Raw genomic sequence first — 14,973 nt, forward strand, 5'->3', positions numbered from 1 at the left:
ATTCAAATAATAATAGATAGTAGTAGTAAATGTTAAGAAAAGTGTAAATATTTTATTAAATACTAGCTAGTACTAGAGTATAAATTTGAATTTCAAACATAAGTACCGGCCAAGCACAAACACACATCAATGCAAATAATAATAATGCAAGTAGTGCGAGTAACGGAATTACAAATTCGCATACAATCATTATTTTCCATTTTAAATAAATACTATTGAAGCTGTTCGGCAGCGACGAAGTGAGATATTACAAAATATTGAATATTTTCCATGTCATGAATCCACGTTCTCAATACCCAAAATTTCCAATTATTTTAGTATATACAGAGAGAGAGAGAGACATAATTTACTGGAAAATGCTTGAAATTCGCTACATTGTTGGCAATCTTTGATGGATCACCAGCCTTCTGGACTGCTCTTTACAGAAATTCTTCCCAAGGTAAAGTTACGAAAACTTCCTTTTATTCATATCAACAACCGATACGAATAAAGGGATGTTCAAAAATATTCCCTACTTTTTCATATAATTATTTTTATTTAGTATTCGATCAGCAATTGCTGAATTATTCCCATTTTCTCGTGCAATTGATTCCTCTGCATTTTGAAATGGGCTGATTGGGATTTTTCTGTTAGTGTTTGAGTTAGGTGTAAATTTGAATGCAGGAATTGCCTGATCGATTTTGATACCTCCAGCTTTCCTTTCCCTTCTATATTTTTTCTGAGGTAGAGAAGGGAAGGAGAGCGTAACTTTGAGGGACAAAGGGGAAAGGGATTAGACTCCTTTTTTGTGTGTTGGTGAAAACAAAATGACTGTTGTTTCCGGGGTTATCTCAAGGCAAGTGTTGCCAGCTTGTGACAACCTTTGCTTCTTCTGCCCTGCATTGCGTACGAGGTCCAGGCAGCCGGTCAAGAGGTACAAGCACTTGATATCGGATATTTTCCCCCGCTCTCAGGTGAGTTTTGTGAATCATATGATGTGCATAAATCAATTTTGGGATTGTATAGATATGATTGATCAAGTGATTTCATGATCATGGTTGGATTCGAATTTGTTTTCAAAAGGATTCATGAAGAAGGATTCTATCTGTAACTAGTGATATGATATGTGTGGATTTGAGCATCGCTTCTTCTAAAATGATGTAACTCTGTAACCTTTTCTTCGGTTTGCTTTATAGGATGAAGAAGTGAATGAGAGGAAGATTGGGAAATTATGTGACTACGCTGCGAAAAATCCTTTACGCATTCCCAAGGTATTGATTTGGTTATGTAAGTTGCTGTCACTATAGTATACTGATATGGGAGTCTTATCTTGTATTTTTTGAAAGTTATAGTATGTGGAGTTTGCTAATGGAATACTTTCTTGTCTTGTGCTGAAGCTAACTTACATATAGATATAGTTTGCGTCGATGCTCTAATCATGGTTTCGTTTTATCTGGAAATGATAGATAGCGGACTCCCTCGAACAGAAATTCTACAAGGAATTAAGGAATGAAAACTACCGATTTGTGAAGATTGTTATGCTGATCTACCGGAAGTTATTGTTATCTTGCAAGGACCAAATGTATGCCCACTGCATTTTATTGCTTTGCCTTTGTAGTTTTCTTGTTGGCAATATTTAGTTTTTTATGTCTACCTTGGGTATTTTCTAGACTTCGTCCATTTTGGGGAACCTCTATCAATAAAAAAACACCCATTTTTGTGGCAGGCCTTTGTTTGCAAATAGTCTATTGAGTGTCATGTTCGCCTTGCTGGATCAGACAAGCCAAGATGGAGTCTTAATTATTGGATGTGAATCTCTCTTTGATTTTGTAAACAACCAGGTTGGTACTGTTGTTTGGTTCTTCGTTTTTGCATAAGCCTCTGCATAACTTCTTGAATTTTGTTTCATTTATTGAATAAGGCTGACTCTACTTACTCTTGTGTGCTTTCCAGAAAGATGGAACATATATGTTTAATCTCGAAGGACTAATTCCAAAGCTCTGCCAAGTAGCTCAAGAAGTGGGAGATGATGAGGGGACTGAACATTTACGAGCATCTGGGCTGCAAGCTCTATCTGCAATGGTTTGTGTTTGGAATTCATTACTTGTCGGATGTATTTGAGTTGAATTTGACGTGATACGGTCCTATAATTTCTAGTTTGTTTATACTAATATTCTTTTTAACTTCGCTGCATCCATTGATTGTTTCTTGAAAGCTTTTTGATGGCCAGTTTAAATTTCTTATATGTATTTCTCAGGGATTTTATCAGGTCTTTATTGTTTCTCCTATATTTTCAATTGGATTTATCTGGCTCATCTACTTTTGCATTTGTCTTCTACAGGTTTGGTTCATGGGCGAAAACTCACATATTTCAGTTGAATTTGATAATGTAAGCTTACCCGTATCCCCTCATTTGATGCTGATATTATGAATATTTCATATTACATCTGCCACCGTAGCATTCTACTCTTGGCTGAAGTATCACTTTTAAGTTTTTAACTGTCCAATTCTTCAGATTGTTTCGGTAGTCTTGGAGAATTACAAAGGTCAAAGTAAGGAGAGCAGTGGTTCTGAGCAAGAAGTCAATAAAGCTGAGGGACATGTCTCTCCTTCTGAAGCTTCTACAAAGGTTCCTTCTTGGAGAATCATTATAAATGAAAAAGGACAACTTAACGTGGCTGCGTAATCTCTTGGATCATTTTATTTATTTCTTTCTTTTTATTTGCTTATTATTATTAGCAGCTGAGCATGGTGTAAACTGTATCTTGATTTACACAGAGAGGTTGCCAAAAGCCCGCAGTTTTGGTCCAGGGTGTGCCTTCAAAATATGGCCAATCTCGGGAAAGAAGCAACCACCATGCGTCGTGTTCTAGAGTCTTTGTTTCGGTATTTTGATAGCGGAAATCTGTGGCCCGTCCAAGGTGGGATCGCTTTTCCTGTTCTCAAAGAAATGCAGCTTCTGATGGATGATTCTGGTCAGGTTTATAGGGAACTTTTCTCCCTGCAGATATCTGTTTTCATTTTGTCTGCTTGATTAAACTGATTACAATGCTCAGACTTATTATCCTATTCCCTTGCTCGTACAGGGAGCACACATCTTTTGCTATCGATATTAGTCAAGCATCTTGACCATAAAAACGTCCTCAAGCAGCCTGATATGCAGCTCGACGTAGTTGAGGTTGTCACCGCTCTTGCTCGACTGACGAAGATGCAGTCATCTGTACCTATAGTCAGTGCTGTAAGTGACATCATGAGGCATTTACGGAAGAGTATACATTATTCACTCGATGATGCAAGTCTCGGTGATAAAGTTATAAAGTGGAACCGGAGATTTCATCAAGTCGTTGATGAATGTCTCACCGAATTGACATCAAAGGTTTGCCTATCCTACCTTTGTCGTGGATTTAGAATAGAAAAAAAAATGAAGAATCATACTTATGGTTGCACTTGTTATAGGTCGGAGATGCTGGTCAAATCCTCGATGTAATGGCTTCTATGCTAGAGAACATCTCGAGCATTACTGTAATAGCGAGAACGACTATTTCTGCTGTCTATCGAACCGCTCAGATTATAGCTTCTTTACCAAATGTATTGTACAAAAACAAGGCAAGGCCCTATAGAATCTCTCTCTCTCTCTCTCTCTCTCTCTCTCTCTCTCTCCCTCCTTCGTCCTTCTCTCCCCCTCCAAAAGCTTTTAATTGATCATTTTTCTATCATTAGGCTTTCCCAGAAACTTTGTTTCATCAGCTACTTCCAGCTATGCTCCATCCCGATCACCAGACGCGAGTTGGAGCTCATCAGGTCTTCGCTGTTGTACTTGTGCCGTCGTCTGTCTGTCCTCAGCCATCTTCTGATTCCTCTAAGGTCGACCTCTCGAGGTCGCTATCGAGAACTGTCTCCGTGTTTTCTTCGTCAGCTGCATTGTTCCAGAAGTTGCGAAACCAAACGACTCCTTCCAGGGAGAATTACACAGAATTGAATGGAAGCGAGCAAGGTGGAGTAATGAATAGAATTAAATCGACTTATAGTCGGGTATATAGCTTGGGAAGCTCACCGGCACAAGATGGTGATAATGGAAACAACTCGACAAAAGAAGCGGTAGGTCTTTCATTTTGGACTGTCATCAATTAATTCTTTAATTCAGATTCTATACAATTATTGCCTACACGTTTATCTCGTTTTCTGTTTCAGGATGCGGTTCGTCTTAGACTGAGCAGCCACCAAATATCACTCCTGCTTTCATCAATTTGGGCACAATCTATATCTCCTGAAAACATGCCTGAAAACTATGAAGCTATTGCTCACACATACAGCTTGATTTTGTTGTTTTCTCGAGCTAAGGTAAATACTTTTATCTTATTTCTTGATGGACACATTACTATTGTATTTTGGTGTTTTGACTGAGGTAGAATATTATCTTTACAAGGGTAAAGTATGTATTTGTGCCAAATAATCACAATGAATACATATTTTTATCACAATAAAATTGAGTTTCCTGTTCCATAAGATTAACAACTCCTTCTGCACGATTGCTGTGTTAATGACTAATATCTTTATGTTTCGTCGCAGACCTCCTATCGTGATGCTCTAATTCATAGTTTCCAACTTGCTTTTACATTGAGGGCCGTTTCTCTTCAAGGAGGTACTCCTAGTCTCCTACTAATCAATGTTCAGATTCAAATTTTCAGACATGAATTTGTACAAATATTGCTTGCGATGTTTATTTTTCATAATGACTTTTATCCGAATTCTTTTGATTAGCGTTTTTTATCCTTACGCGTTACTATCGGTTGAGTCTCTATTTGCAACCGACTATCATCCGAATACTTTTAGCAAAGGCCAGTTCAAAATAAATTTATTCAATTTTCAGGCACTCTGCCAGCATCACGTCGGAGATCACTCTATGTGCTGTCGTCTTCCATGATTATCTTCTCAGCAAAGGTCTATAATATTCTTCCCCTTATCCCAGTTGTCAAGGCTGCAATCTCCGATAAAGTGGTACGGCAGTCATCTCCAAATCTCATTAACGGAGTTTTCTTATGTGGTGTCTATACTGTAAAAGTCAGCATTCAAAATAGATCTTTTTTGCATTTTGTATCAGGTTGATCCATTTTTGTGTTTAGTTGAAGATTCAAAGCTGCAGATAAGTGATGCCGGATTAGAAAAACAAAATGTCTATGGATCAAAAGAAGACAACACCGCTGCTATAAGGTGCCTTTCAGACATCAAGCTCAGTGGCGAGCTAACTAAACAATCCCTGGTTTCTGTTATTGTTAGAAATCTAGAGAACGTACTCGAGGTAACGTTGTTGTCTGCTTGTGAAAGGGCTTTGTCGTTCTTGATGTTTTCGTCTCTGATGCTGTTTTCCTGCAGTACGAGGAGGCAGCCATAACGGAGCAGTTGGTCCAGAATTTCGTGCCGGATGAAATGTGTTCGCTTGGCAGCGGCCAAATGTACAATGACAATGCGGAACATGGACGCGAGAGCTACGTTAAGGTAAAACTACTTCTGTCAGAATTCTTCCCTTTTTCTTTGTCTCTGGCAGCTAACCGCCCTCCTACGCGCAGGGCATCTCGGGTTTTGGAATGGACGACGATGGTCATCATGATCCCAACGAAAGCAACGCTCCACACAATTCGAAGCTGACCATTGAGTTACCCAATCTTCTCAGTGTCGATCAACTTCTGCAATCCGTAAGTTTGCTGGCTGCTAAGCCGTGCGTCTCATTTAGAAACCATGGATGCATTTTGAGTCGTGCCTTTTGCTTTGCAGATTTTGGAGACGGCGCACCATGTGGGAAGAATGTCCGTGAGCACGGGTTCTGAGACATCATACAGAGACGTGGCTAAACATTGCGAGTCTCTTCAGCAGGGAAAGCAACAGAAGATGACTTTGTTGACCATAACTTCGAAAAATGCTGCAGCTGGAGCTGCTGCTACCGGAGGAGACAAATCACAAGCCGGTGTCTCTAAGGTACGTCTCGTCCACTACTGCGTCATACCCTAACGAAAACATGTCCATATTACCCCAATTAGGGGCGTTAGTGAGTCAAGTTGAGTGAGTAGGGGTTGATTGCTCGAACTCATGAGCTGAGCCTGTCAAAGTAAGTCAAGCTTGAGCTCAACCTTAAAGCTATTCGGGTTACGAGCTCACTAGCCTTTCGAGTCATTATAAGTTAAATTCTATCTTTCGGAAGGTTAGCTTTAAACTTAACTGACTCCAATTGAGCTCGAGCTCCAGCTCCTAAAATTCGAGTTTGTTCAAGGTGACTCAAGTTTGAGCTTGACACTACTCGGTTCGACTACGCTCCTAACCACAACATACATCATATAAACACATTAGCCTTTCACCGGTCTGTCTTCCCTTCTGATATCGTCTTTACTGGACATTTGCAGGGTGAAAATGGTAACAAGATATTGGGCGGACCTCCGGTGCTCTGCGCGACTGAGTATCAGAACAATCCCGTCTCGTTCCAGCTACCATCTTCGAGCCCTTACGACAACTTCTTGAAAGCCGCCGGATGTTGATAAGCCAGAAACAAACTTACGGTTCTATGACCAAAACGGGCTTAGTGAAACACGCGATGCAGCAACGTATCTTGATCAAATTGCTTTCAATGAGACGACTACGGCCGGCTTGACCGGAGATCGGCATAATGGTGGCACAAGGAGTGTGAAGATCGATGGCCTCTTTCTCACAAAAGTGTGGATGTTTAGCAAGATCATGTGATGTGTGAGGCTTTACTAGTTTTTTTGTCCTATTTAGACCCTTCTCATGTACAAAATCAAAGCTCATTTTTTCCTTTAGAATCTTTCACTACTATTTTTTCATTTATTGTGACGAGAAAGTGTATATCTATTCATTTTTTTTGTATACATTGTGATGATAACTATTGCAAGTGCGAAGAAGAAAAAAGTGCTGCAATATTTTTGGTGTAATTTACCTTTCATTGCATGCATGTTTGAATAAGATATCTCAAGCTTATTTTTTTGTTGCATGAGAATAATCTATTTTCACAAAATATGTGAAATGGTATGTAAATTTGAAACTTGTCAAAGTAAATTTAGTATTTGGATCATAAGACCATCAATAATTAGTATATATTTGATTATAAAATAATGTGTACTCCTATAATAGGTCAATTCTAATCTGAGATTTGTAACGTGAAACGGTGTCGTTGGGTTTCCCTAATTCCTCTAGGGATATATACATGGAATGATTTAATTCTAAAATCGATTCCTCTATTTCCAATCCCACCTCAAAGATTTTCGTCTCCGCAAATCTGCCGAGTTCCTCGAGTAAGATCTATCTCGCCTGTGCGCGCGGTCGTTCATTTCTTTTTTTCTTTCTGTGAATAATCTTGATCTAGAAATTAGGTTTTTAATGAACTTTTTTTTTGTTACTGAAATTTCGGAGTTTGTATCTTGCTTCATTGTGATTATTTTATACCGTTGTGGCAAGATTTATGAACTTGGAGCTGGTTTATGATAATTTTGATTGAGATTAGGGTTTTGTGTTGGATTGGGGTATCGCTATTATTTTCTCGTATGGTATGGCAATACTAGGGACGGATTATTGGCTTTTAGGGAAATAGCTGCTAATAATATGACCATTTTGTGTGAAGAAAAAGAATGTGTCTGATGTGTTTCAATTTTAATTTCCCAATAGATTTGCTAATTTTGAAGAATTGGGAATATTTGTATGCTCTGATTCAACTTATGAAGATGGAAAACCATTGAAATGTTCCTACTTTCCAACTGTTTATACAGCATGAAGAGTTTCTAGAGTTCATGCCTCATGGATGGGTAGCTATGTCGTCGTTTAGACGCATGTTTTCCCTACATGTCTACTGTGAATATTAGATAGTTACATGTTTCTATATAATTTCTTCAACTTCGTACTAGATATATTGGACTTTGAACCTTTACCTGACTAGGTTTAGGCAATGTTCCCTTCATGCATATACTACCTCTTTTACTTCTATTGTTAAAAAATGGATTATTTGGATGTAAATACTTGAACTAAGTATTTTCTGCCTCCCCCCATTTTTTTGAATATAAATACATGTACTTTTCATTTGTCAGATTTTCCAAAAAAATAAATTAGGTGAAAAATTGAAGCGGGCTAGGCAAATTAAAACTAACCTGTCAATTGAAATGATAACGTTTTGATTGTCTTAGAAAAAGTAAAATTACATATCAACTTCCACCTCACTCCTCTCTCTCTCTCTGTTCTTTCTCTTTGGTTCCATGTGTGCTGGTATGGGTAAGGTTTAAATTAGTATCTTTATTGTTTTGACAGTATGTATCTTGTAAGCTTGGTTGAGTTTCAATTCAAAACACAATAATTTGAAGAAGTATTTGTTCACTGGCTTATGGTCAATTGTAAGTCTGTTTTACCGAGAAGGTCTATGGCCCTATAAAAATTCAGGCCATCTAGAAAACATAAAATGGCTTCCAACTCAAATCTTCTATCTGCGTTCTTGTCTGAGGCTTTATGTGGGTTGCTTGCTTCAGAAATGAGCGTCTAATCTCTTGTTACATATTTGTTTTATTATGTAAGCCATTTAGGTTTTTAGATTTGTAGTCGTTACATATTTGTTTTATTATGTAAGCCATTTAGGTTTTTAGATTTGTAGCATCAATTCGATATATTTGAGTTCATCTAGAATGCAGGCAGTTGAAATTCTCCCTTCAATTCATTTACGTCAATCTTCATATTGCTTCAACTATATATTCATTGTATGAATTATACATCTTCTTACATAACTTAACTTGCAGCTTTGTGAGTTGAAAATGTCAGGCAAAGCTATCTTTTCTGCTTTTGCGGGATCCCTTGGTATTGCATATGTGTGTGACTATTTGGTTTCTGACAAGAAGATTTTTGGAGGTATGTACTTCAGTTTTAATTCAGTTCTTCGTAACTGTCTCTGGTGGTTCATTAACGAACTGCGTTTCGACCTTAGGTAGTACTCCTTCAACAGTTTTGAACAAAGAATGGGAGCTGGCGACTGAAAAAAAGTTTCAAGCGTGGCCGCGAACTGCTGGTCCCCCAGTGGTGATGAACCCCATCAGCAGCCAGAACTTCATTGTCAAAGCCACCCTCAACGAGTAAATGCAGTCCTTTCTTTGTGCACCCATGATTTAGACCTCTTGTGCTTAAACATGGCATAATACAATTTGCAGAGTGAATCTCGTGTTGGAATTCTACTGATTGGTTGAGTGTAGATCTCTCCACTTTATACTGCTGAGTTTTGTCAAATAAGTTTTGTATGCTAGACACATTTTTTGGAATTTGTCTCATCATTGAAAGAGATGATTATGATTATTTGATCGTTGATCATGCTTTTGAGGCAGGTGGTTTTAAATACTCTTAGCACTGTGGTTTAACTACGACTATTCTTTGCAAACTTGCACAAGCAAATCTATATCGATGTAATCTTATTTGCAAAGTTTGATTTGTCCATTATATTTTAGTTATACTAGTTTTAAAACAATGGCAATGAAATCTCTATTGAAATTATTTGTCAATCATTTGCCAAAAATGAGAATTTTATAATGAATTTTCTATATACTCTATTTGTATCATAAAAATAAACACTTTTAGAATGACGTAGATTTTAATGTACATTAGGTAAAATAAGAGAACGCTAGAAAGAAAAAGTTATTGAAATATTGCTAGTAGAGGATGAATGTGAGAAAAAAACTCTTGAAATATTGCTAGTGGAGAATGAATCTTACCTCGTTAAAGTGAAAGAAAAGTGGACTATTTATGAGACATACTAGTATAGGAAGAATGTCTATATTTTTATGGGACCGAGAGAATTATTATTCTAACTTCAAATGCAACTGCCCATACAGACATGCATCCAACATTTTTCATAAAAATGATATATGAAAATACACAACAATGGTAAATTCTGGAATACACTATGCTGCATTTGTATCTTCCTAATAACCCCCTCCCCATCTAGCTATAAAACATCACATCCAATTCAATTAAAGTTCTTGATGCCAATCCCTAAAATCCATCAATCTGTGAAAGGGGATTGTTCTTGCACACTGTTCTTGATATCAAAGAGAGAAAGCCCTCTTCTCTGGTTGAGAATGAGCTCTAATCTTGCTCGATCTCTTGAAGCATCTCGACAACATTCTTCATCGTAGGCCGTTTCGCAGGCATGCTATCTGGGCAGGGCAGAGCTGCTTTCAAGTCTGCAAGCATTTCTTTCCTACAAGCAAATGATCTAGTGCTCAGCCTTCCATCAAGAATCAGCATTGTGAAGGTCACATTCCACAACCCCAGGATACAAGAAGACCCAACCTGTGGTTCTCTCCTCGAATCCACTCCTATAAAGGACAGGCTGGTTAGGCTTCAAAGCTCGTTTTGCAAGTCTATATCGATAGCTACTCTGAGCTTATGCGGTCAAGAACTAAGAATAGAGGCTTCGAGACAGCCCCTCACATCTTCAAGAACTGCTCCACCGGAATCCTCGTCCTCCCCATGCACTAGGACTGTGCTCATTGATCCTGGATGGATCATTAAGTTACTCAAACCTGTCAAAACATAGACTCAAATCACTTCAACGTGCCATCAGGACTTGCAGCAATCAAATTTGTGGGAGACAGAGAAACAACAATAGCACAAATTATTAGCACGGTTGAAAAGAAATGGTACGGCCTCACTTTCACAGTTAGAGATGCTAAGAACAGATGCCACGGGATGATGACAATGGAAGCTTTCTCAGGCAAGAAAAGTGTGAATGTTCAGTTTGATTTTGGAATCCATTTTATCATACTAGGATAGTAAGATGATGTTTTTGGTCATATATGTGGCCACTTTATTATTGATAATGTGAAAGTTGTCCAATCGCTTAGCTTAGCAAGGGTGACAAGACTCAAGAGTGACAAACTACCCAAAACAGCAGTGATTTTATATTTCTGAGTTCCATAAGGTGTACAAAAATTGATGAGATTATTAAAGACTTGAATTTTATGCAAGTAAGTTCTTTGTTTTATTCGTTTATTATTTCGGGTTATGATACAGTCCAATATTGAACTTCAATGTGCTATCCTTTATCCAACACGAAACTATTCACTTTATCGACATACAGCCCTATCATGAAGTAGCTAACACTTAAAATTAAATCAAGATATACACATAGGCACTAATAAAGCCAAAGAAAAATTCTTTCATTGAAAAATTTGTGTATAGCAATGATTTCTGGGATTTTTCAGGGTGCTTGAATGCAATTTAGGTTGAACATTGGTTAGCATACATATCAATCAACCCCTTCGATTAAAATAATAAGCCATCCAGTTATAAATCAATGAAATAAAATCAATCAACTTTTCTCTATCGAATGGTCTCCTCTACCAATCACTGCAATCATCATTGGGAGGAAGATGAGGAGGATCGGTCTGTTATAAATGGTGTTTCTTTTACGTTAAAGTAGGGGTCAGAGAATTTTCCTAAACATGATGATGACTCTTTTTGAAATTATGAAGATAAGAACCCCACTAAATATTGATTAGCTGAAAAGATTATTGGCCCCTCTACTTGGTGTTCAAATTATTTGTAAAACTAGAAAAAATCACCTAAAACAAGTATAGAGATTTATAGTGTTAAAAATCTTGTGAGTTAGTACACTTCTTATTTCAAGCAATGATTGATTGATTATCTTCATATTCTTTAGATAAACTAAACATATTATAGAGAAGAACAGTATCTGCAGAATTCTCTCTTTCAAGATAAATTAAATACGAAACGTGGCATTAAAGGATCAAATCAATCATTTTCTTCGTGATAAGAGGATAATGCGTGAAAATTTGTAAGTAAAACAAAACAGCATCTCTAATATAATTATTCATCACAAATTTCACAAACACTCAATTCCCCAAAATTCAGATAATTCATTCGCATAAAACAACATAGTAGACGAAAAAGAGAGTGAATAGCAGTTCAGCTAGAAGAGCCAACTCAGAAACCAAATCGAGAGAGAAGATTAGATCGTTACCATCTCAGCCGCCGGTAGCCGCGGCGACGGCGACGGCAGAATTCCGCATCCACCAATCGCCACCGCCGCCAACTAAATGCGGTGTCCAGAATTGCCAATGGCAGCCGTACTCCAATTCCGGAGATTTCAAGGCAAACACGGCCTTAGTCGTCGGCTTCCTCTTCTGCACCCTAATCTGCGGTCTGGCGATCAACTTCGCCATCAAACACATGTGCAAGCGGTATCGCCGAATCCAGTCGCCGGAGACCGTCAGCGCGGATACGGAAAAGGTGATCGAGGTTCCGTCTTTGATTTACTCGGAGGGGATGCAGCTCGCGGCGGCGGAGGAGTGCGCGATTTGCTTGTCGGAGTTCGAAATTGGGGAGAGAATTAGGGTTCTGGAGAAGTGCAGCCATGGCTTCCATATGCAGTGCATAGAGCGGTGGCTGAATTCGTGCTCTTCATGCCCGATTTGCCGAGCGAATTCGCGGTAAAATTGAGTTCGTTGCCGCCATGATTGAATACTCTGTTGAGTTTTTTATTTGTTAATTATTGAAGCACTTTTATGTGTGCGTGTGATATTTTTAAATACTAGTGCTAGTAAAATTCTAATATATATGCAAGAAAATTAAATCTGTACATATTTTTATTATAACTAAAGTTTGAGTCAAGTATTCCCTCTGTCACATTAACAGTGAAGTCCGTTATTTTGCGAAGATAATAATAAATAGTTACATTATTATCTTACTTACTTTACTTTATCTTTACTCTAACTATTTATATTATTTTTGCAAAACAACATCCGATTTGGAGTGCCTCATTTGTAGTGGAACAGAGAGAGTATTAAATATGGATTAAAATAGTCATATACAAGAAAATGTCAAAAACAAATGTTATATTATGAAAAATACACATCGCAAGTTAACCAAAAATTTTTGAGTTTGATCTTCACCGAGTATGTGTTGAAGAATTTATTAAACTGAGTTCGAATTGTTTGGCTGACTTATTTGTTAAATTAGTTTGATCATATTTGTACGTTTTGTATTTTATTAATTATAAACACTAAATAAGCACCATTTTAAACTAAATAATTAACAGTGTGGGTGGCTAAATTAATTTTATAGGTTTAAATATCTACATTATTATTATTAAGATTAAATCCACGCATCAATCTATAGCATTACTATAACTCCTATAGTACCAGAATCACACCAAATCTCATGAGAATCAAGACATTATCTTAATTGATCGTTATATTAATTGGTATAATTAAACCTACACTCTTAGTTGTTCCATATTTTAATTCATTATTCATATTTGGTCTTAGTCGAATACTCCTATATAAGATATATTAATTATGACTATAGAATTGTGATCAAGATTTAAGAACCAATATCCACCTTTTGGTTTAACTGTTTTACTTATGACGTGCCAATATTTTCTCATTAATTCTCTATTAAAGTAAGTGTAAGAGTGGCGTTTATTCAATTTTTTTAATAATATGTTTTTCTTTAATACTGATATATTTATGGTGATGATATTGTGTTACGATAGAATGACACACATATTGCTCTATAATGATATTCCATATGCCACATTTGATCGGAATTCACAACAATATCGTCACAAAATGAAATGGTTCTAATGGGTTGTGTCGCGAAAATCACCCTCTCTAATCTTTAACGCGTTTTAATTTTATTGTACTCCGTTACCATATTACACGATATAATATATTTTTATTCTGATTACCATATAATGATTTCATGTTTTATATTACAATGATATTGTGTTACCTTGAAAATTACGCTCCCAAAATATATTGACATATTAATATTACTGTGATAATATTTTGATATTCATATGATGATGTAATCAGTGGCGGATCCAGGATCCGGAAATGGAGGGGGCGGAATATATAGTATTAGCTTGGTTTAGTGCGGACATGGCTATTTTTTTTATTGTTCGGGGCGACGCCGGAGGCAAACGGAGGGGGCGGACATGGTAAATTTACATCCCGATAAGGGAAAAATAGTCGCACGGAGGGGGCGACCGCCCCCTCCTGCCCCCCCTAGATCCGCCACTGGATGTAATATTATGTATTGTTAATAACACACAACACACATATTGCTATATAATAATTGTGTAGGGATCAGATCACTTAGGATTCACTAATTATCGGGACCTTTTTTGATTTTGTATCACCGCTGAGATGGCCAATCTCAGCAAGAACAAGCCAGTTACAAGCCCAAGTATTACACTAACACAAACTTGAGACAAATACAAGATTTACAGAAAACCCTAATCTATTGCCCCGACTGCAATAACATCGGATTATTCCTCTGAAATCACTTGCACAACTAATACACAAGTTAGTAACACAAGGAAATGGATCCTCTCGGATCTAAGCAACTAAACCGACAACAAATGAAATATTGGAACACAAGGATCAGAGAGTGGCTCAGGTCGCACACACGACTTCACTGGGCCAAGGACCTCCTCTATCTTATCCAACAAGTCACAAGAGAGCACCGTGAAACAATCAGACCCCGAGCTAGGGTTTCCCGATTACTACAACACGATAAACCGCCCCATGCGTTCAAAGACTCACAACCACAGTCTCAAGCCTCAAGAACACTCAAAACTCACAGATCTATGAAATCAACCAAAGATCTCTCCAGAAAGAACCAGAAAGGAACCAGAAAGAACCAAAGATCTATCCAGAAAGAACCAGAAAGAACCAAAGATCTATGAAATCAACCTTTCGAATCTCATACAAATCTCCAGATCAACACAGGGGTTGAGAGATGACACTCGATCCTCAATAAAACAGAGAAAGGAGCCACCAGAGAAGAAGATCGGACGACATTTCAAAGAGAGAGAGAAGAAAGTTTAGAGAGAAGTTGGAGCAAAGTCGAGAAGAGAGAGAGAGTACATGAACAAACTTAGGAGTCAAGGAGTCACCAGGGAGTGTATAAACTCCAAACAAACACACCTCAAATCCA

General features: G+C 37.6%; 1 protein-coding gene and 2 long non-coding RNA genes across 4 annotated transcripts; 2 read left to right on the top strand and 1 right to left on the bottom strand.

The window, feature by feature from the left end:
* Positions 1-159: 159 nt before the first annotated feature.
* Positions 160-6,917, top strand: LOC121750156 (protein SEMI-ROLLED LEAF 2-like). 2 transcript variants are annotated; one of them, XM_042144632.1, is made up of 20 exons: positions 160-439; positions 634-953; positions 1,176-1,250; positions 1,446-1,561; positions 1,706-1,820; positions 1,933-2,061; positions 2,321-2,368; positions 2,495-2,661; positions 2,758-2,954; positions 3,066-3,355; positions 3,436-3,585; positions 3,700-4,077; positions 4,171-4,320; positions 4,549-4,621; positions 4,850-4,977; positions 5,081-5,278; positions 5,353-5,475; positions 5,547-5,672; positions 5,752-5,952; positions 6,375-6,917. In XM_042144632.1, exons 2-20 carry the CDS (start codon positions 807-809, stop codon positions 6,504-6,506), a joined length of 2,943 nt encoding a protein of 980 aa, XP_042000566.1. In that variant the 5' UTR covers positions 160-439; positions 634-806; the 3' UTR covers positions 6,507-6,917. The 2 variants fall into 2 exon arrangements, with proteins under 2 accessions (XP_042000566.1, XP_042000565.1); XM_042144631.1 differs by having other exon boundaries at positions 664-953.
* A 205-nt stretch (positions 6,918-7,122) lies between these two features.
* Positions 7,123-9,306, top strand: LOC121752226. Its single transcript, XR_006040283.1, has 3 exons — positions 7,123-7,277; positions 8,760-8,868; positions 8,945-9,306. It is a non-coding gene; the product is annotated as an uncharacterized LOC121752226 (long non-coding RNA).
* A 536-nt stretch (positions 9,307-9,842) lies between these two features.
* On the bottom strand, positions 9,843-12,705 carry LOC121752227. The gene is made up of 2 exons (XR_006040284.1): positions 10,662-12,705; positions 9,843-10,532 (listed from the first exon to the last, which is right to left on the bottom strand). It is a non-coding gene; the product is annotated as an uncharacterized LOC121752227 (long non-coding RNA).
* Between the last annotated feature and the right edge of the window lie 2,268 nt (positions 12,706-14,973).

Source organism: Salvia splendens, chromosome 10 (genome assembly GCF_004379255.2).
Source record: "Salvia splendens isolate huo1 chromosome 10, SspV2, whole genome shotgun sequence".
Lineage (NCBI taxonomy): Eukaryota > Viridiplantae > Streptophyta > Magnoliopsida > Lamiales > Lamiaceae > Salvia > Salvia splendens.

Excerpts from the sequence above, each read along its gene's own strand:
- LOC121750156 (XM_042144632.1), top strand. The coding sequence starts at position 807 with ATGACTGTTGTTTCCGGGGTTATCTCAAGGCAAGTGTTGCCAGCTTGT. Across the intron at positions 1,251-1,445 it reads ATCCTTTACGCATTCCCAAG|ATAGCGGACTCCCTCGAACA; the intron begins GTATTGATTTGG and ends TGGAAATGATAG. Across the intron at positions 5,476-5,546 it reads GACGCGAGAGCTACGTTAAG|GGCATCTCGGGTTTTGGAAT; the intron begins GTAAAACTACTT and ends TCCTACGCGCAG.